Source organism: Taudactylus pleione, unplaced genomic scaffold (genome assembly GCF_031769625.1).
Source record: "Taudactylus pleione unplaced genomic scaffold, aTauple2 ptg000062l, whole genome shotgun sequence".
Taxonomy (NCBI): Eukaryota; Metazoa; Chordata; class Amphibia; order Anura; family Myobatrachidae; genus Taudactylus; species Taudactylus pleione.
In genome coordinates, this window is record NW_028284464.1 from 5,982,066 (window position 1) to 6,003,004 (window position 20,939).

Here is a 20,939-nt window from a genome sequence, read left to right on the forward strand (position 1 = left end):
TCTTTAATGTCTGGAAAATAACACCTGCCGCGGCTATTTAAAAATGCAGAACACATTCTGCAGGGCTAAACTGGGGTACCCACAGTGATCCCACATGTCTGGACATCATTAAGGGGGTCCCAGGATTAGTTCCCGAAAATGTTCAAATTTTCCCAATACCTTTCCGCCGGGTCCCTTTTTCGCAGCTTTCAAATTGAATACGGGGAGAAAGCGGGCGCGCACCCAATACTTTATCCCCGTCAAACCTCCGATGTGGAGAGAAAAGTCCAGCAGAGACTTTTCGCTCACATATTGAATTACCCCCTACGTCATGAAGGGCTAATGCTCCAATTGGCATGGGCATGTGGCACTTATAATTGCACAAACTCCAGCATGCTCTGGCAGCCATGGGTGCTAGGATTTGCTGGGGCTTAATGCAGAAAATGTCATCTGGCATTATGTACTTTTTAGTGTTGTGTTTTTTTTGTTTTTTAATGGTCTTGTATGTTAGACCTGTGTTCTTCCGTAGCAAGGTAGAAATCTCAGCTCTTACTTCTTCTGCATTCTCTAAAAGGGCAGACAGACAGCAACTTGTGTAGACTGGCAGACCTAATATAATGTGTATAAAATATAACAGCCAAATGCAAACTTACATTTTCTTCATTATGGTGTTGTCAGTATCAAGTTGGTCAACTTTATTCTGTGGCTGAAGCTAGCAAAAATGAAACTGGGGGTGGTGAAGGAATTGAAGTCTTGAAGAATGAGCCATATGAAAAAGATGGTGAAAAGGGCCAATACACACACAAAATTTACCATCTGAAAAGGTAAAGATTACGCCTCATTCCGCTGATTTTACTAGCATGTATTGTAAATAGTGTTTGTGTCAATAGCTAATGAAGTTGTCTTTACATCCCACCTGACTTCTGCACAGCGCTATTTAAGAGTAGCTGATCACACCCTTCCCATACTGTGCTTATTTTTAGTTTTCAATTTACTAATTGTTTTGTAGTACTGAAAATAAAGTCACATTTTCTCACTAAATGAAATTTTAGACTTGAATAGAATGGCTGACCCAAGACCATAATTGTAGGAACTGATCTTGACTCCAGCAAGATATAATATTTTTATGATATTAATACTGCGTTAGATCCCACCAACATAAATATAATACTGTGTTCGGCACATATCAACCAAATGCGGTAGCTTTAACGCCACTCTTGTTCCTGCACACCTGTGAGGAAAAAGTAGCCATGTTGCTGGCCGAGATGTGCAATTCCAGAACGGCACATCGCAGCCAAGCTGCTAATTGAATTGCTTCCATAGTATTTTAGACAATTATAGGTACTTCCAGTTTTTATTATTTGTAAAATATTTTCTAGATCAAAATGTCAGGTGAATATTGTAATGTTCTAAAAAGGATTTGTTTAACATGCAATGACTGCTTTCATAACTAATGTGCGGATTTTTTTTTAGTAAAGTCCCTACCTTTGTAAAGATGTTTGCTCCAGAGGGATCTTTGGTATTCCACGAGAAGGCATGGAACGCTTATCCTTACTGTAGAACAAGTAAGCCGCTTTTTGTTATCTTGTTAATTTATCGTGGGAAATCCTATTCTGCTTGACTTGCCAAAAATGAAATCAGGCCTGCCATCAGAAGCTGACTAGTGCATTTCCTTTCAGTGTGTGTCATGCTCAACACATCAGAATAAATATCCATGGCTTACCAATTGTTCATTATCAAATGTTATCCTTTTATATAGCGCTACTGTATTATGCAACTCTCTGTATCACAGTGTTGGACAACAAGATGTACTCGTCTACACTTAAATCAGAAATTCATCATCATTATAATTTTTATAAACTAGTAGTCTGTTATCTCTAAAGTTGTGTTACAACATGAAATCCTCTGCTTTTATATTAGGTTCTCTGAGCAGAGCTGCTTGAGTCTACAGGGAGACACTGTAGACTGGGTACACATTAGACGATATTTAGGCTGATCCGACGGATCGCTCCGATATATTGTCAAAATCGCCTAATGTGTAGGCTCTATTTCGGGCCATGTGCGCTCCCGTTTGGTCATCAGCCGCATAGTCAGGTAGTCCCTACATGCAGCTAAATCTGACAATGCGACTGACAACGCCATGCAGTGGGATGCGGCTGGTGCTGACATACAGGGCGGTCTGGCACCGAATCATCTGTTTACCGGCCACCCGGTATGTCGGCTCGTTGCCCGTGCGATCACCCTTCGCATCGCTGGGTACACATAGTCTGTGTACCCAGCTTAACAGCAGCATTCTATACGCAGAACACAGCTGTAGGTGACAGTCTGATTCTGGCATACAGTGGGAAATGGGGATGATGATTGTTAGGACATAGGTACGTACATAGTTAAATATGGAATTATGTCTGTATTAACGTCCTGAACACTGTTACAAATTATGGGTTCGGTTTGATTGGTTGAGTTATCACAGTGACATTCATCAGACTCTTCATTTCACATGGCAACAGTTCAGATTTCGACATTGATCATTTGACATTCTGAGGATGTCAACATTGTGCATGTAGACTGTTTGAATCATGTTGACATTACGAATGTCGACAAGGTTATTGTCGAACTTCTGACCGGACACCACAAATTACACAGATGTCAAAAAGATAAACTTGTAAACATACATACTGTATGTTACATCTATGTATTTTCTCCAAAACTCACCTTTTAACCTACCAATGTGAAGGTGACTATCTTGTGGGCAATATGACCTAAACCTGCAGAACAGGAGCACAGTAAAGGGTTACTGCAGCTATAAGGGCTGGTTTTAGACTTGGATGTAAACTGTACAAATGAGACCCTTGGTTACTTTCGCACTCCATGTAGAAGGCATATTTTTGGAATGCAATGTCTACACATGCACTGAAAACTATCTCCTAGATATTATATATTTAGTTGTGTGATACGCATGAACCTTCTAAATGTCATCTCTCATTTTTTTTACATGTATTTTCCTATTCATGGTGGATCAGTTGTAACGGTGAGTTTTGTATATTTAATCCTTTTTTTCTTGACTTTATGCTTCCATTACAGTTTGAATTTTGTCAAAATTCAAAGTTGTTACTAAATCTTATTTTGTATTTGTTTTCCGTTATACAACTATTGCTATAACTTGAATCAATATAACAAGTCTACAAGTAAGTACAATTGAAACAGACTTTTGTGATGTAAAACCTGAAGTCAAGAGATATCATGTCATACCGTTGTCCACCGTTAATGTGATCTTGCAACCATCGTAATGCAAGAGAAAAACATACATATTTTTTAGCAAAATAAGCAAAACTAAAAAACGTGCTTACCCCTGGTTGCATAAGTGTGATCACCCCATAACCTGTAATTTGTGGAAGTGCCTTTTGTCACTTATCAACCACGCACCTGGCTTTGCATTTCTACCACACACAAAGTTCCAGGTTCATTAAATCGTGTGGAGAACTCCTGGGTACAGCTCTCTTTAGGTCATTCAACAGTTTCTCAATGGAATGTAGGCCTGGGCTCTGGCTGGGTCATTCTAAAACTTTGATTCTTTCTGAAGCTATTCCTTGGTTGACTTGGACGTGTGCTTTGGCCATTGAAAGGTGAAGTTTATCTTCATCTTTCTGACAAGAGGCCAGCAGGTTGTGTGCCGATATTTGGAGCTATTTATAATGGCCTCTATCCTGCGTAGAGCTCCTGTCCTGGCTGAAGAGAAGCCGAATCTAAAGCAGGCCTGGCCAACCTGTGGCTCTCCAGCTGATGTGAAACTACAAGGGCTATATTTACTAAAGTGCGGGTTTTTAGAAGTGGAGACGTTGCCCATAGCAACCAATCAGATTCTAGCTATAATTTTCTAGAATGTGCTAGATAAATGCTAAGTAAAATATGATTGGTTGCTATGGGCAACCACTCCACTTCTAAAAACCCGCACTTTAGTAAATGTACCCCCAAGTCCCAGCATGCTTTATCAACTGATCGATGGGAGTCTAAGCTTGAGCTTGTAGTTTCACCACAGCTGGAATGCCACAGGTTGGCAAGGCCTGATCCTCAGCCTAATACTGACTGCCACCACAATGGTTCAGTAGGTATGGTGTTCATTGCATAATGAGCTGTGCTAATATCTGCTACAAAGATATATTTTCTAATTAAGACTAAGCAGTTTAACCTTGGTTTAATCAGACCACAGACCATTTCCTACATGGTTTGGGGTTATTGAATGCATTTTTCCCCCCAAACTTTGGCAACGCTTGTATGATTTCTTTAAATTTTTATTTTGTTTGTCTTCCAACTTTATCCCAGAACCCAGACATGTGCAGAATATGGGAGACTATTGTGACATGCAGGGGCTGCCTGTTCCTATCAGAAATTCTTGCTGCTCCTTTAAAGTTGCCTATGTGATGTGGTTTCTCCTTGTCCTTTCATTATCTGGAATACACATCATGATTTTGGCAATGTCCTTGTTTTGCCATATGCTCTTCACTTATTGATGACATTCGTAAGTGTTCCTTTGTACATGTAATACCTTTGAAACTATTTTGTATTCCTCTCCTGATTATCTTTTAAACATGATTTTGAAAGTGATTTGGGTAACTCTGAACGTGGCAACAGCCCCATTATAAAAGGGGGTGCACACTTACAGTATGTGATTGGGTTATTGTAGGGTTTGCGTTTGACTGTTTTTCAAAAATGTGTTGCTTGCAAGGTCACATGAAAGGTGGAAAAAGGGTCTGCTGTGATATCAGGCTTTACATCACAAACACCTGTAATTACAGTGATGATTTTTAGATCTACAGTGTTTGACTAATGAAAGTTGTACATCCAATACTGTGTTTACTGTGCAGGCCAGCTAGGAACTATTTAGGCCATTGTATGCACTGACTTTCTAAGCCTACAACAGTTCCATTTCCTATGTAAATCCCATGCTCTTACACAAAGCCCATAAGGAATTATGTTGTCCAGCATTCATTTGTATTTTTATACTGTTGGTGTGTCACTATCTTTTAGATGTGTGTATGTAGAAAATGTATATTACTAACACAAAAGCATACCTAATTGAAGTAGCTGTATGCAATAAATCATTGAATAAAGTTAATATGATCAAAACGTCACAGTTTGCAGAACAAAATTTCCACTTGAAGATCCTTCTTGTAAAGCTTTTTGGAGTTCCATTAAGACACTCAAACCAAATGCATATGGTTATAAATTTCCACTCCTGCTACCTCTGTCTTGTCAGTCTGCATAGGAAGAGCGAGAGCTTCGTAATGTTAAATCAACTTTACTTCAAAGCTTTAAATATATTAAGGAAGTTCCACAATGGCAGTGCAAGCGATCAGCTGCTGTTTGCAGATGTAATGCAGATGGAAAAGTCTCCACTTTATGTATGTGACTGTCCACTTTGAGGAATTAATATGGATGTATAATTGTGTATTTACAGTCAGTACTGTATAATGGTGCATTTACTGCAGAGATGTGGTTTACATTGCTTTGTATAAGCCCTGTCACATGCCAGCCTCCACTTAACCACATACTGTACACTTCTCACACAGGGTTACTAGTGTGACCTATGGTTTTCCTGCACTTAGTTGACGCACAGTAAATTGCAAGGATAAATGTTGCAGAATCAAAAGTTTTATACAGGTTGAGTCTTCCATATCCAAAATGCCTGGGACCAGGGGATAACGGAATATTCCTTTTTTTTTTTTGGAGTATTTGCATATCATAATGAAATATCTTGTGTCTCAAGCAAAGTTTGTACAGAAATTAAATTCATTTATGTTTCATATACACACAACCTAATGGTAATTTTATACAATATGTATAAAAAATGTGCTACATTGAACCATCAAAAATCAAAGGTTTCATTATCTGTCATGCCAAAATAATTCCGTATTTCTTAATATTCCGTATTTCGGAATATTTGGATATGGGAGACTCAATCTGTATAATTATATAGAAGTGCATCAAGAATTATTAACGGTTTGTTATAGAGACAAATAAAATAGCATTGATTATAACCTAATGCTTCACAATATGATCGTAATTCGTGCAGGGAAGGCTGGAGAAGAGGTGACAGCGAGGGTAAATTGAATGTAGGTTTTCCATGGTAAAAGTATGTGGGTCTTCAGTGTGGTCTACACAGGCCACTGACAAGATAAAATAATCATTATTTATATCTGATATGGTAGCTCATCAAGAAGTAGTTTAGTCTCATACTAGCCTGTATATTGGAAATTTGACTTAGTTTTGGGGGTAGGAAGTATAGCAATAAAACTTCTGCAGATAGTAAAATAAGAAGCTGCTTGTTCCTTATGTAAGGAAGTTTCAAAGCAGGACGAGGATGAGCTAGCATGTAAGATAAATGATCAGGCTACAGCAGAAATTGTAAGCAGACACCTTCTGCTATGAATGTGGCCTCTGTTGTGGGATAGCCAATTTTGGTGACAGGGAACTGAAATGTAGTAATTAGTAGAATAAGATTTTACCTAGATCCAAAATGTTTTAATTGTGTGGCTATCCCAGAGACTATTAAATAGTAAAGCAACAGCAGTAGGACAATTAAAATTAAATGTTAATCCAATGGAGTGGCTTTGATAATGAGAAAGGTAGCCTCTATACAGAAGACTCTATATATCACCTCTCTATAGTTGCTGGTGGTTAAAGTCTGCACATAGTGAGAGAGAGATAATACATTGATTTTTGGAGGTGAGGAAATTGTTCCTGATACTGAGTAATGCCTTTTAGTTTTCCCACCTAATGCTTTTTCTCACGTGTAAAGTAATGCTATAATAAAGATCAATTGCCTTACAAATTATCCTGATTTTTTTGTAGAATAATATTCAATTGTTCCATGGTGAATAAAAAAGTAATTGTCTTTGGCGACTTGTGTTGGGCAAGATTGTGTGAATGTATTAACTCAAATTTTTGTTAAAGGTTAAATGATAATGATTTTTAGACGTGTCAACTGTAAGGCATCTAATAGCAGTTGAAGTATTTGTAAGAGTATAAGGATTTCTCCCATTTTGAAGGTATTGAATATATCCAAATAATAGCATAAAACATGAAAAGCTTTTGTAGAATAGAACAGGTTTCCTTGGAAGTTTATTCTACAAGAAGGTGTTCAGCAGATGATGATTAATCCTTCAATAGATATTTTCTCCAGGAGTTTTTGATGATCATATTTAAAAAAAAAAAGTGATAGTGGAGCTAAGAATGCCGGTGCCAGAATCCCTACACCTGTCAGTCACGGCGCCAGCATCTCGAAGGTAAGTACTAGAGTTAGGGGGAGCGTTAGGATATTTGTGGGGGCGGGGAGATGAGTTAAGTGCTGGGGGGAGGTTTAGTTTAGGCAGCGGGGAGGGAGGGTTAGGGGTACGGAGAGGGGGAGGGTTAGGATACTGACCGACAAGTGTCAATATCCTAACCCTGTCGGGTTGCCAGCGTCTGGATTCTGACAGCCGGGATCCCGAACACCTGCATCTCGTACCCTCAAAAAAAGTTAACAAAGGTAAATCTGCCATAACTCTTATTTTATAGGGTATTTAGTCACACCCTCTAATATTAGAATCTTTAATGAGGGACTGTGGTTTGGACAGCGAAGGATTAACAGCAATATATGATCGATGTTGCCATCAACATATTACCATCGATGTCAGGTAAACATTGATGTTTTGAAACGTCAATGTATTGTAGCTTCATCCATATGCTAAACTGGATGGATCATTCTGACCTGTCCAGCAGTGCATGTGTGTGTAAAAAGACGAGTGCTTGCGTTAGGCAAGTTGATACGCTATTGAGATTATTGTACCTAACTGCAATGATTTTTTTAAAGTAAAGTTACAAAAAAATAAAATAAAAACAAAATACATTTTGTCTACGCCCAGAATGCAACCAGCATTAACGCTTATTCCAGTGGTTCCCAAACTTTTTTGAATCACGGTGCCCTAGATTATCAGAATGTTTTTCACGGCACACTTAAGTTTGTTATTGAGAAATTCAGAAAAAGTCTAGTAAAATAGTAAAGAAGATAAATTGTGCTTACCTGTCATCCTTCTGTTTAGTTATGTGGTGGTGGACAGGTTTACTCTTCTGGTTGTTTACATATTTACATTACATTGACCATAAATAATTTTATTTTGTGCTGGACCACCAACCTGAGACTCCCCTGCAAGTCTCCCAAGTTACCCCAGGGTGCCATGGCGAACAGTTTGGGAACCACTGGCTTAGTCTAATCTGATGTGCACATTCGGGGTGAAGCATAGATTTCCTCCAAAAATGTCCAGATCCATTAGCGGCTCTTTCTTTCTAAGCAGCATCCACTGTTTTGGCTTGGCAAAATAAAGCCATAAAGAAAGATGCTAGACATACTTTCATATAGAAACTGTAATGCAAATGACAGCTTTAGAGGCTTGTAGTGATCACAATCAGGGAGTCTTTTTTTTTTTTTTTTTTCCTGATTGATCACAGCAGGGAAACAGGACCCACATGGGTGTAGCTGGTCTAAAAAAGTGAGCTGAGAAAGCTGCACCCTGTAAATGTTGATAACCCTGGGTACACACTAGACTGTGTCGTCCGATTCCGCTTACCAGGGCTACATATCAGGCACATCATCTAATGTGTACCCACTATGTGCGCTCCTGCGGGTTTTTCATCTGGGTCGTTCCATCTGCATGCACTGCTTGTAAAGAGTCGAGAAGTTCGCCATAGCAATCAATCAGCTTCTACCCATCATTTTATGGAATGTCCTTGCAAAATGCTAGCTAGGGCAACTTCTCCACGTCTCCACTCTTTAGAAGGTTTCATACATTTTCCCTTACTGTAAGTCTCAAGAGCATTAGTGGGGCTGTAGGAGTAGTGAGGCATTGAAGTGCCAGGTACACACTAGATGATATGTCGTCAGATCCAGCTGGATTGGACGACATGTTGGCAACATAGCCTAGTGTGTACCCTCAATGTCACTGACAATGCGTGCTCCTGGTTCCTGGTCCAACAGGTGCCATATTGTGCGGCCATTCTGCCGAATTCATGATGGTTGTGCAAACACTGGCATGCCAGTTCATTTCAACGCCGTTGCACGGGCGTGTATACAGGTCTCATAGCGTGCAACAGAAAGAAAGCAATTCCTGTGTGAGGTTTGACCTGCTTAACTGTGCTTATGGGTCTGATGTTACCGATTGTTTAGCTATGTTGTCAAAGTATACGGATGTGAGTAAGGGGAAGTGGGCGTCCTTATGTTGGCCTGTGATCGCAATGCGAATGCAAATATTTGCATGTCACCACTAATATTAGCAGCTGCGTTGCATGTGTATAAGCAGAATAGCAATTCATGCTGAATCAGGCCCTCAGGCAGGTATAACAGATTTGTATGCCGTGTTTTGTGGCATTTGGAATAGTCTGAGATACAATAGTGGGTGTAAATGACTATAATCTATGATGATAAGAGGCAATGCTCAATGCTCTGACCCAAAGATACTCAAAGCAAAGCCTTTGTGCCATGTTCTATTTTATTAGTGACTCTATGGTAGTGACCTTATGTATTTTTGTCTATGTAATTATATCTATCTTTTTGTTTAATCTGTATTTTTATACATTATTTTCAGATATTAGTGGTTTTTTTTTTTTATATTTTATTTTGTCTCAAGATTCCAAATATTTATAATAATGATAATACATGGGTTAATCACAAAATATAAGCTAACCCGTCTAACAAAAATCGCGAACTCTAAGAGAAGTCTACAGCTGGTTGTCATTTATTGATCTTATTGTATGTATACATCTATTAACATAAGCATCATAGCAAAATATGAATTGCTTAGTCAGGGCCCTGAACCAGATCTGTTCCTTTAAAAATAATAATATATTTTTTTTTCAGAATGAGTATATGAAAGAAGACTTCTTCATTAAGATTGAGACTTGGCACAAACCAGATCTGGGGACTCAAGATAATGTAAGTCATTTTGCTTTTCAGAACACAGAAACAAGATCCTACAAATTGTGCAAAATATATATATATATATATATATATATATATATATATATATATATATATATATATGTGTGTGTGTATATATTACATATATCTATATCCAGTTATTTATATAACGCACACATATTCCAAAGCGCTTCACAGAGAATATTTGTCCATTCACAACAGTTCCTGCCCCAGTGCAGCTTACACTCTATATTCCCTATCACATGCTCACACATAGACACACTATGGTTATTTTTTTCTAGTTTTCGAGCCAGTTAACCTACCAGTATATTTTTAGAATGTAGGAGGAAACCCATGCAAGCACAGGGAGAATATACAAACTTCACACAGTTATGGAGCATACACACGGTCAGATTTGTCAGATCTGTCAGATGAACGGTTTTTGACTGCATTAAAATGAATGGAATCGTCCAAGTCTGACTTCAAACACATCACATGTCATATATCGTTATCTGACCATCGGGAACGCGCATCGTTCAAATTGTTCATCTGACAGATATGTCAGATTGTCCTTCAGATATGAACGATTTTTTAACTAGTTATCGTTCAGATCTGAAGAAAAATCTGACCTTGTGTATGCACCATAAGGCCCGTAGTGGGAATCGAACCCATGATCTCAGTTCTGTGAGGCAGTAATGCTAACCATTAAAACAACGTCTGTGCTCCAACAATGTAAGGCACTCTCCAGTCATGTAATTTTTTCTATAAGTTAAGTCTCCTGTTATGTATCAACGTTTTGGATCTTTAATACATAGCAGGAGACTTGTCATGTAATTTGCAAATTGATTATGTGCACACAGTTTGTCAGTGTGGTGCCATCTAGGATCTAATTAACTATATGGGTAACTAGTGATTACTATAAATTCCCACCTTACTTCCCTACAAAGATTACTATAGATTAATTCCATTGTGACCATAAGCAGTGTCCATGAATTGGTGGTGTTGGGATACAGTATTTTACGTGTGTGCACTTTGGGTACAGAATTTAATTTGGGTCTTTATATGTCTATCTAAAATGTCTTTGAATATGGGCAGTGACAAAACATGAAAAGTAGTGGGGTGTGTGGTGTCGCCCTACCACTGTGGGAATTCTCTGGGTGCTTCAATCCCTCCATCTCTCCTAAAACCTAATGGTAGGTTAAATGTACATGTGATAGGGAATATAGATTGTAAGCTCTGCTGAGTAATGGACTCGTGAATGATTAAATATTCTCTATAAAGAGCCGCATAATGTGTGCGCTATATGAATATCCGTTAAATACAACAAATTATATATCTTTTATGTCTTCGAATGTTGGTGCCAGACACAAAGAAATTATTTGTGTATATAAGAATTTTAATAAAGAGTAGGCATGTTGTACTCAATGTTCTCCCCAGGCTGTTTTCTGCGGGCGCATCGCCCGGCAGAAACTGCCTGCCGCCTGGCACTTTTCCCCGCCGACCCCCGATGTGGAACGCTGGCCTCTGAAGTGACCGGAGGCTAAAGAAGCCTCCGATCGCTTCAGAGGCCAGCGTTCCCAATGATGCACTGTGCGGGTGACGTCACCCGCGACGTGAGGAGCCTGCCCCGTGCGCCTGTTGGATCCAGTCAGCGCGAGGCAGCGGCGAGCGGCCAGCAAGTAAAGGTGAGTGCCAGGACCAGGACCAGTCTGGGGGCACTGCATAAGGGGCCAGTCTGAGGGCACTATTTAAGCCTGGGGGCACTACATAAGGCACTTTTGACTGAGAGCCAGTGGGGGAGCAGCCTTAGACCTGTCGGGCTGGATTGGTAAGGGAGATACCCCTTTTCCCGGTGCATGCATAATTGCGAAGGCCGCCACCTGGCTACTTTTGGATGCCACCTGGCTGGAAAAAAATTCTGGGGAGAACACTGTGTACTGATATTTTGGAGGTCACCTGCAGCCTTTAAATTTTGTTTTTTTAATCACTAGAAGAGTGAACTCACTCATGTTTGCTGGCTAGTTGTGATAATAGGGGTCATATATGGACATGAAAACATTTAGCCCTGCAGTGCCTTTTATTATGTACATACATAGGTGGATGAACCCATTTACTTTTTTGCCATTGACCTCTAAAAGTGCTTTTACAACTTTGGATGTTCTGATGGAAGTGTGTATAATAAACTGGAAGTGGCCATATGGTAAAGTAATATTTGCTACAGATGTGTCCACATACATCTATCCTCCATGCGCTACAAGTTGTGCTGCACAACGCGGGAGCTACATGTGCCTCGAGAGCGTTGAGCGCCTTTCGTGCAACGTTTTACCTTCAAATGCGCCTTATTCACACAGTGATGTGAATAGATAGCACACGCAGCTTTTGCTGATTAAAATGATATGCAGCATGCCTATGTTCTGTGTGCGACTGCGGGTGTATCTGTTAGTGTCAGCGGCTGTAACACTGTAATGTAGCGTTTCGCATGCAGATACAACTGCAGTACATGGATCGTACAAATTCCTTGAGGAAATCAAATTCTCTTTTTGTGTTGTATGGCTTTCACAAGCGAGGCTGGCCAGCTAACAGACTCTGGGCAAAATTTACTAAGCTGCGGGTTCTAAACCCCGGCGGTTTTTGCACAGTACCTTGTGTATATGTGTGTGTGTGTGTGTGTGTGTGTGTGTGTATGGACTTCATTCCACGGGGAGCTGTACTTGGTTGTAATCCTGAAACTTAAGGCTTGACTGCTTGAAAAAGGTCCATTTGGGGACCGAAACGTCGCCACCTGTATGTAAGCCTACTGTATGTCTAATGGAATAAATTTAAGCTGCAATTCTACTGGTGAGTGCCATCTTTGCTAAACACACATCTCTGCTGGTGAATCCTGGACCCAGGTGACACAGCTGGTGTGCAAGAAAAATATCAGATGTGAGTGCTGAACATTGGAGATATATATACACATACTGTACATACATACAAAGTACTGTGCAAAAAACGCTGTGTGTATATATATATATATATATATATATATATATATATTTCTTGTTGAGTATAATGTATAGTAAGAAAAAAAAAAAAAAAAACATTTTTGACCGCTCAACATGTTTTAAATGTTTCTTTTTTTTTTTGTGATCTATGATTTTATATCGAATTTGTTTTTTTTCTCTCAGGTGCATTGTCTAGATCCAAACATTTGGAAGACTGTTGAAGTAGTCCATATTGATATTGCAGATAGAAGCCAAGTAGAACCAGCAGTAAGTGAATCACTATTTTAATTTATTTAGGAGTTTTTGGGCTATGGTAAGAATTATGACACTTGATCTTTTTTTCATGCTACTGTAGTTACAAATGATTCCATAATGACCAACATCATTTAGTCCAGATATCCCATTTTTGGGTCCTAGAATGCTTTCCCATAGTAGCATAGTGGAGTGTATTTTCATTATAAGGCATTATGAACGAAATTATTCTAGCCATGCTCCTGTTATCTTTTGCACATGTATATTTTATTTGCAGTATCTACATCACATTGAGGTTCATGGTTGAGGATATTCCAAACACAACTTGTGGTGGAGTTAGGGTCAGAATGTTAATAATTTGATTTTTGGTAACTAGGTTGACATCAAACATGGGAGACCCAAGGAAGTTACAATTTTCAAAGTTAAAATCAGTGTTTGTAACATATTCTCTAGTACATGTAATGTAATAGTACCATTGTGGTATCAGTTTGTGTTACACATTAGGGTAATAAGAAATGAGTATATTAAACATATATTTTCTAGATACTACAGTTAGTATTAGATTTTGTGGGATAGAATACATCCTGTACTGCATGAAAGATGTGCTGATATTTGCAGTTCTATATTGTTAGGTACATTATAAACAGTCATATTACTGCTCTGACTTTGATAATGACACATCTTCTGTACACTCCTTTAAACATTGAGCACACGCCATTGTTTATTTTCACCTGTGTATCAGATATATATATAGTAACACAAAATCCATTTGTCTGTTTGTTTTTCTGTTCGGTTCTGCATTCCTGCACCGAATGGAATAAGTTGGATCCTGGCCAGGTTTTAGGGGGTCTCGGTCGGACCTCCCGTTGGTGTACACTAGGCAGAACTTTGACCCGGTGAGCCTGTTCTGGGCCTTCCACTGGATGGATTTGGATGAAAACTTCAGAGGGGTGGCAATTGGTCTGGGATGCATAACTTAATAAATTGAAGATTTCAATGTGGGCTTGCGGGTACCTCAGCTAGTTTTATTATAATTATCATTGATCAATTAATTTGTATTCATGTCCTAATGAAGGTAGGATTACCACAGAAACATTGGTGCATGATTGGATTATATTACGTGCAAGTAAACTAATATGGTTAGAATTTTTTGTATTCTTACTGGAGTTCCAGCACTCACCTGATTTCTAGCAGATAGCAGTCTGATTAAAGGTGTTTTGGGTTATTGGATTCTGTTTGGGTGTTAAATTAGAAAAAGAACCCCAAACAAATCAACAATACCCCCACCCCACATTATTTCTCATAGGTTCTTTCACTACGGTACTAGGGCATATCTCCCCTTCTTGTCTTCATGATGAATTCAGTTTTATACCTATACCTTAAAAATTATGCATCCCCTGCAAGAATGATAAAAATGCAAGCTGGTATGCCCAACTAGATTTTGGTCCGTATTAAAAGTGGTCTATTATATTAGTGCATCACAATGGCACAGTGGGTTACGATTGCTGCTTTACAGCACTTGGGGGAAGATGTTCTCTGTGTTGGTTCTGAATGGGAGGCACAGCCACAAGCAAAGTATACTTGCAACCACACAATAAAACCCTATGGAAAAATTATTACAGGTGTATGTTTGGAAACCAGCAGGAAACCAAAAACTTCCGCACAGACTTTCTCCTACTTGGAAAACTATGTCTAAGGTTGACAGTGAAATACTTTCCATAACACTGTTACAACAAATGAATACTTTTAATTTGTTTCCTTTCTAAAAATAGTCATACATTACTAATTTGAGGTCAAGAAAAACTAAAATGATTTCAGAATGTTTTTACTAGCTCTATTTTTGGAGCTACACTACTTGCACTATACTGTATGTACATTAGTAATATAGTCATAGTGAAAAGTTATTTTTAAATCTGATATTTTCTTGATTTGAATTAGAAAATAAATAACAGTTGTTTTATCAATCACAAATAAGAACACAAAACGAAACAAACATACAGCATAGGAAAGTACTATCTAATATAGTGGCCTATTCATGGGGGTGCTTTTTCTTTGTTTGTCGCTTGTACTCCCCTTCTGGGGCATCTCTTGTCACTGTCCAACAGTAGTGATTCACCTGCCCCTGATATCTTTGTTCCATTGCTGAAATGTCTTGGTGGAATTGCTCACTATGCTTGTCACTCAGTGCACCACAGTTATCTTGTGTGGGTAATCCCGTGAATTGCATATATTTGAGAAGGGAAGGGGACAAATAACTGATTCATTTAATTGGGTCATTAGGCCCCGCCCCCTCTGTGCGGAACGCAGATTGCTGGTAAAATTCTCTCTATTCTGCCCACTTCACTAGGAATACCCCTACATCGTCATAAATGGGCTATATCTCAGAACTCAGAGCTAACAGAGTTTTAAATGTCATATTCATTCTTTGCATGCTGAAATCAATTAGAAGTAACTATTTTCACATTAGAAACATTTTCATTGTTGTGCAGTGTAATCTGATTGGAGTAAAGCTATGCTTGAGCAGTTGACCTCTGCAACCGCCCAAGAGAAGGACTTCAGTCCAACCCACCTGGGAAATCCAACAGGCCCATATATCAATCTAACTAGCGTTTCCTCTGGCAACTGTGGTGCTTGCGAGCCTTGACTAAATGAGTAAACCTGATTTACTTTGTACCTTGCAATATTTAAAGTATAGCATCTCGGCCGCTACTCCCTATTGAATGATGTGCTTTGTAGTAAACGGATTAGTCTAGTATTACACCAACCATGGAGATAGTTTGACCATGGACGTCTTATGCAGGTTGACTATTAGCTATATAATACCTCTCTGAAAGATCTCATCAACCCTACTAGATTCCTACTCTTCTCACTATGGTTCTCTAAAAGCCTACATTTACAGCTGTGTTCCTGTGGCAGTTCATGTGTTATTGAAGCGTACGTATTTGTTGAAGAAAAGGACTGGAGATGTCCTGGACTTGGACATAGGAAGGACAAGTTATACCCCAATGATCCAGCCAAATACATAGTGATCCCTCCTCCAGACCATTCATTAACTGCAAGTTGACGCTGGTATTTTAGGAGTAGACAAATTATACAGGAACTCTTTATTAAACCGTAAACTTGGTTGCCTTGATGACCTGGAGTTTCTCGATTCAGGTCTTTTAAAAAGTAACAAAAATAAGTAAATAGCCAGAGGTTACTGGACTTATAAATTACTTTATGAAACGTGATCAGCTGATATGTGGATTGAGAAACAGTCTGCAATTGTGAGTTACTTCGCTTGGTTATGAGTAACTGAATAATTGAAATTAGAGGCTTATAATTGTACCCATGTCTGCAATAGTCCCTGGGCAAGGCCCCCTCTCTCTCTTCGGTAGTGGTGTCCCCAACCCACTGTCTTACCATGTCACATTCTTCTTGGACTGGGAGAGAAGTGCTGGGCTTGCAACCAACAGCTAGCCCTCCAGCCTGGGATTTTTGACCCTGTTGTTTTGGATTACCCTGTTGCTATTAATTTCTTCTATACTGTCCTGTTCACATAATTGAAAACTTTGGTTAATTTGCTATGTGCAGTCATTCTCCAATAGTTGAGAATTGTCCATCCTGGAATTTTATGTATCGATGCATTTTATTTTTTTCTAAAAATGTTTTTTGTTTTACTTCCCTTTTTTTTTTTTGCTTAGGAGAGACTCTGCTGTACCATCTTCGCTATTTGCCCCAAACTATGTCCCCTTTCCCTAATATGCGTAAACCAATGAGTATGCCTCATAATTTCTCACTGATGTCTCAAAACAAAGGCTTCAACATGACTTTCAGATGGAAAGTTGCATGTAATAAATACAAATCCCTTAAGGCTGACATTTTAATCATACAAGAGAAATGTCTCCCGTTACTAAATTTCCACATCCCTCCGCTGCCAACACAAGCACGCAAACCTCATCATAGGTTTTTCCCTGTGTCTTTTGATAGTAAGACCAGAGGGTTTGCGGTCTTTAACAGAAATTCCATCACACTTGTGATAAGGAAGGCAGTGAAGATTGGAAGCAGTATTAGTGAGTTTCTGTTAGCATGTTTACCATCATCTCCTTAATGTGTCTAATCTGCCCATTTGTTACTCTAAATCAGGGGTAGCCAACCAGTTAGCGTCATAGAGACCAAAAATATCTGTAGGTATGTCATAGAGCTGAGATCGCATATACAAAAAGGAGTGTGGCCATGTGCCAGCTAGGCCACGCCCCTGGTATGATTTTTGTAGGAGCATGTAAGAGCGCATGCACACAATCACCGTGGAGGGTAACTATTAAAGGGAAAGAAAAAGCCGGAACAATATAAAAAACATTGAAAAAACCAGATCCACATAAAATACACCAAAACAAGCCAGATCCACATAAAATACACTGAAAAAGCCACATTCACAAATAATATACTGAAAAAAATATTCACATAAAATGCTCCAGCTACCCCCCCGTGTGTCGCTACAGCCACCCCCCCCGGGTGTCGCTCCAGCCCCCCCCCCCCCGGTTGTCGCTCCAGCCCCCCCCCCCCCCGGTTGTCGCTCCAGCCACCCCCCCCCCCCGGGTGTCGCTCCAGCCACCCCCCCCCCCCGGGTGTCGCTCCAGCCACCCCCCCCGGGTGTCGCTCCAGCCACCCAACCCCCCCCCGGGTGTCGCTCCAGCCACCCAACCCCCCCCGGGTGTCGCTCCAGCCACCCAACCCCCCCCCGGGTGTCGCTCCAGCCACCCAACCCCCCCCCCGGGTGTCGCTCCAGCCACCCAACCCCCCCCCGGGTGTCGCTCCAGCCACCCAACCCCCCCCCCGGGTGTCGCTCCAGCCACCCAACCCCCCCCCGGGTGTCGCTCCAGCCACCCAACCCCCCCCCCGGGTGTCGCTCCAGCCACCCAACCCCCCCCCCGGGTGTCGCTCCAGCCACCCAACCCCCCCCCCCGGGTGTCGCTCCAGCCACCCAACCCCCCCCCCCGGGTGTCGCTCCAGCCACCCAACCCCCCCCCCCGGGTGTCGCTCCAGCCACCCAACCCCCCCCCGGGTGTCGCTCCAGCCACCCAACCCCCCCCCGGGTGACGCTCCAGCCACCCCCCCCCGGGTGACGCACCAGCCACCCCCCCCCCCCCGGGTGACGCACCAGCCACCCCCCCCCCCCGGGTGACGCACCAGCCACCCCCCCCCCCCGGGTGACGCTCCAGCCACCCCCCCCCCCCGGGTGACGCTCCAGCCACAGGGGTGACGCTCCAGCCACACCCCCCCCCCCCGGGTGACGCTCCAGCCAAATACCCCCCCCCGGGTGACGCTCCAGCCACCCCCCCCCCCGGGTGACGCTCCAGCCACCCCCCCCCCGGGTGACGCTCCAGCCACCCCCCCCCCCCGGGTGACGCTCCAGCCCCCCCCCCCCGGGTGACGCTCCAGCCCCCCCCCCCGGGTGACGCTCCAGCCCCCCCCCCCCGGGTGACGCTCCAGCCCCCCCCCCCGGGTGACGCTCCAGCCCCCCCCCCCGGGTGACGCTCCAGCCCCCCCCCCCGGGTGATGCTCCAGCCCCCCCCCCCGGGTGATGCTCCAGCCCCCCCCCCCGGGTGATGCTCCAGCCCCCCCCCCGGGTGACGCTCCAGCCCCCCCCCCCCCGGGTGACGCTCCAGCCACCCCCCCCCCGGGTGTCGCTCCAGCCACACCCCCCCCCCCCCCGGCTACGGGTGTCGCTCCAGCCACACCCCCCCCCCCCCCGGGGTGACGCTCCATACACCCCCCACGGGTGACGCTCCAGCCACCCCCCCCCGGGTGACGCTCCATACACCCCCCCCACCCCCCACGGGTGACGCTCCATACACCCCCCCCACCCCCCACGGGTGACGCTCCAGCCACCCCCCCCCGGGTGACGCTCCAGCCACCCCCCCCCCCCGGGTGACGCTCCAGCCACCCCCCCCCCTCCGGGTGACGCTCCAGCCACCCCCCCCCGGGTGTTGCGCCAGCCACACCCCCCCGGGTGTCGCTCCAGCCACACACACCCCCCCGGGTGTCGCTCCAGCCACACACACCCCCCGGGTGTCGCTCCAGCCAAACCATACCCCCCCCGGGTGTTGCTCCAGAAACCCCCCCCCGGGTGTCGCTCCAGCCACACACACCCCCCCCCCCCCGGGTGTCGCTCCAGCCGCACCCCCCCCCCCGGGTGGCACTCCAGCCACACCCACCCCTCCCCCCCGGGTGGCGCTTCAGCCACACACACCCCCGGGTGTCGGTCCTGCCACAAGGTTGTCGCGCCAGCCACCCCCCCCGGGTGTCGCCCCAGCCACCCCCCCCCCCGGGTGTCACTCCAGCCGCACCCCCCCCCCCTGGGTGGCGCTCCAGCCACACTCACCCCTCCTCCCCGGGTGGCGCTTCAGCCACCCCTCCCCCCCCGGGTGGCGCTTCAGCCACCCCTCCCCCCCCGGGTGGCGCTTCAGCCACCCCTCCCCCCCGGGTGTCGCTTCAGCCACGCCACCCCCCCCGGGTGTCGCTCCAGCCACAAAACACGCCCCCCCGCTACGGGTGTCGCTCCAGCCACACCACCCCCCCCGGGTGTTGCTCCAGCCACACCACCCCCCCCCGGGTGTTGCTCCAGCCACACCACCCCCCCCCCGGGTGCTGCTCCAGCCACACACCCCCCCCGGGTGTCGCTCCAGCCACACCCCCCCCCCCCGGGTGTCGCTCCAGCCACCCCCCCCGGGTGTCGCTCCAGCCACCCAACCCCCCACCCCCCGGGTGGCGCTTCATGGCGCTTCAGCCACACACCCCCCGCTCCTGCCACAAGGGTGTTGCGCCAGCCACCCCCCCCCCCCCAGGTGTCGCCCCAGCCACACCCCCCCCCCCGGGTGTCGCTCCAGCCACACCCCCCCCCGGGTGTCACTCCAGCCGCACCCCCCCCCCCCCGGGTGGCGCTCCAGCAACAATCACCCCTCCCCGGGTGGCGCTTCAGCCACCCCACCCCTCCCCGGGTGGCGCTTCAGCCACACCCCCCGGGTGGCGCTCCAGCCACACACCCCCCCGGGTGTCGCTCCAGCCGACCTTTGTGCCATTCCAGGCTCCTCCCCCCATCTCTCTCCCCAGGCCACTCCAGTCCAGCCACCTTCCCCCACACTCCCTCCCACTCCACAGGCCACTCCAGCCCCTCCACATGTAACAAGATGAAAAAACAAATAAAAATCCCTCACAGCTCTTACCTTGTTGCGGACTTTCTGTGTCACATAGAGAGGATCTGGTGTCTGCAACTGCGTCGTCCTCGTGGCTGCAGGTTCAGTCACAAGTTGAGGCAGTCAGTGGAGCCGCATCAGGATAAAAGAAAAGCCGCATGTGGCTCAAGAGCCACAGGTTGGCCACCGCTGCTCTAAATGCAACTGAACTGCTCTGCAATTACTCACTACCTAGCTCACCACACTCAGCTATGATTTGATTAAACTATTCACAACATTCACTACGCTCTCCACAGTAACCTTTGTATGTGCTCTTGCTTACAGATATGTCCACATACATCTATAATTTTTCCGTCATATGGAGCGAGACCCCGGCGCGACTCCCATGTTGTGCACTCTTTTGTCAATTTTGTCGTTTTCCTCAATCTTGCGACTCAGTATAAAAGTTTTTCCTTCTTCAGGGTCCATAGACTCCACAGGGAGACCTTGGGGTTTAGGTGACGGCAAGGACATCCGGGCACCACGCAGTTAATTTTCTCTCCCAGGAGGCACTGGGCTCTCCCTATACCCCAGGCCAGAGGCACCTCCGTTTTGTTTGGT

The 20,939-nt window shown here is 44.3% G+C and overlaps 1 protein-coding gene across 1 annotated transcript in view; it reads left to right on the forward strand.

Moving 5' to 3' along the window:
* The window catches only part of PITPNB (phosphatidylinositol transfer protein beta), a 71,589-nt gene that overhangs the window by 24,920 nt on the left and 25,730 nt on the right, over positions 1-20,939 (forward strand). Inside the window, exons 3-7 of the mRNA XM_088465361.1 lie at positions 658-803; positions 1,453-1,544; positions 3,000-3,007; positions 9,869-9,943; positions 13,096-13,179. Coding sequence (XP_088321487.1) covers positions 658-803; positions 1,453-1,544; positions 3,000-3,007; positions 9,869-9,943; positions 13,096-13,179 — 405 coding nt within the window. The remainder of the gene's footprint in view (positions 1-657; positions 804-1,452; positions 1,545-2,999; positions 3,008-9,868; positions 9,944-13,095; positions 13,180-20,939) is intronic.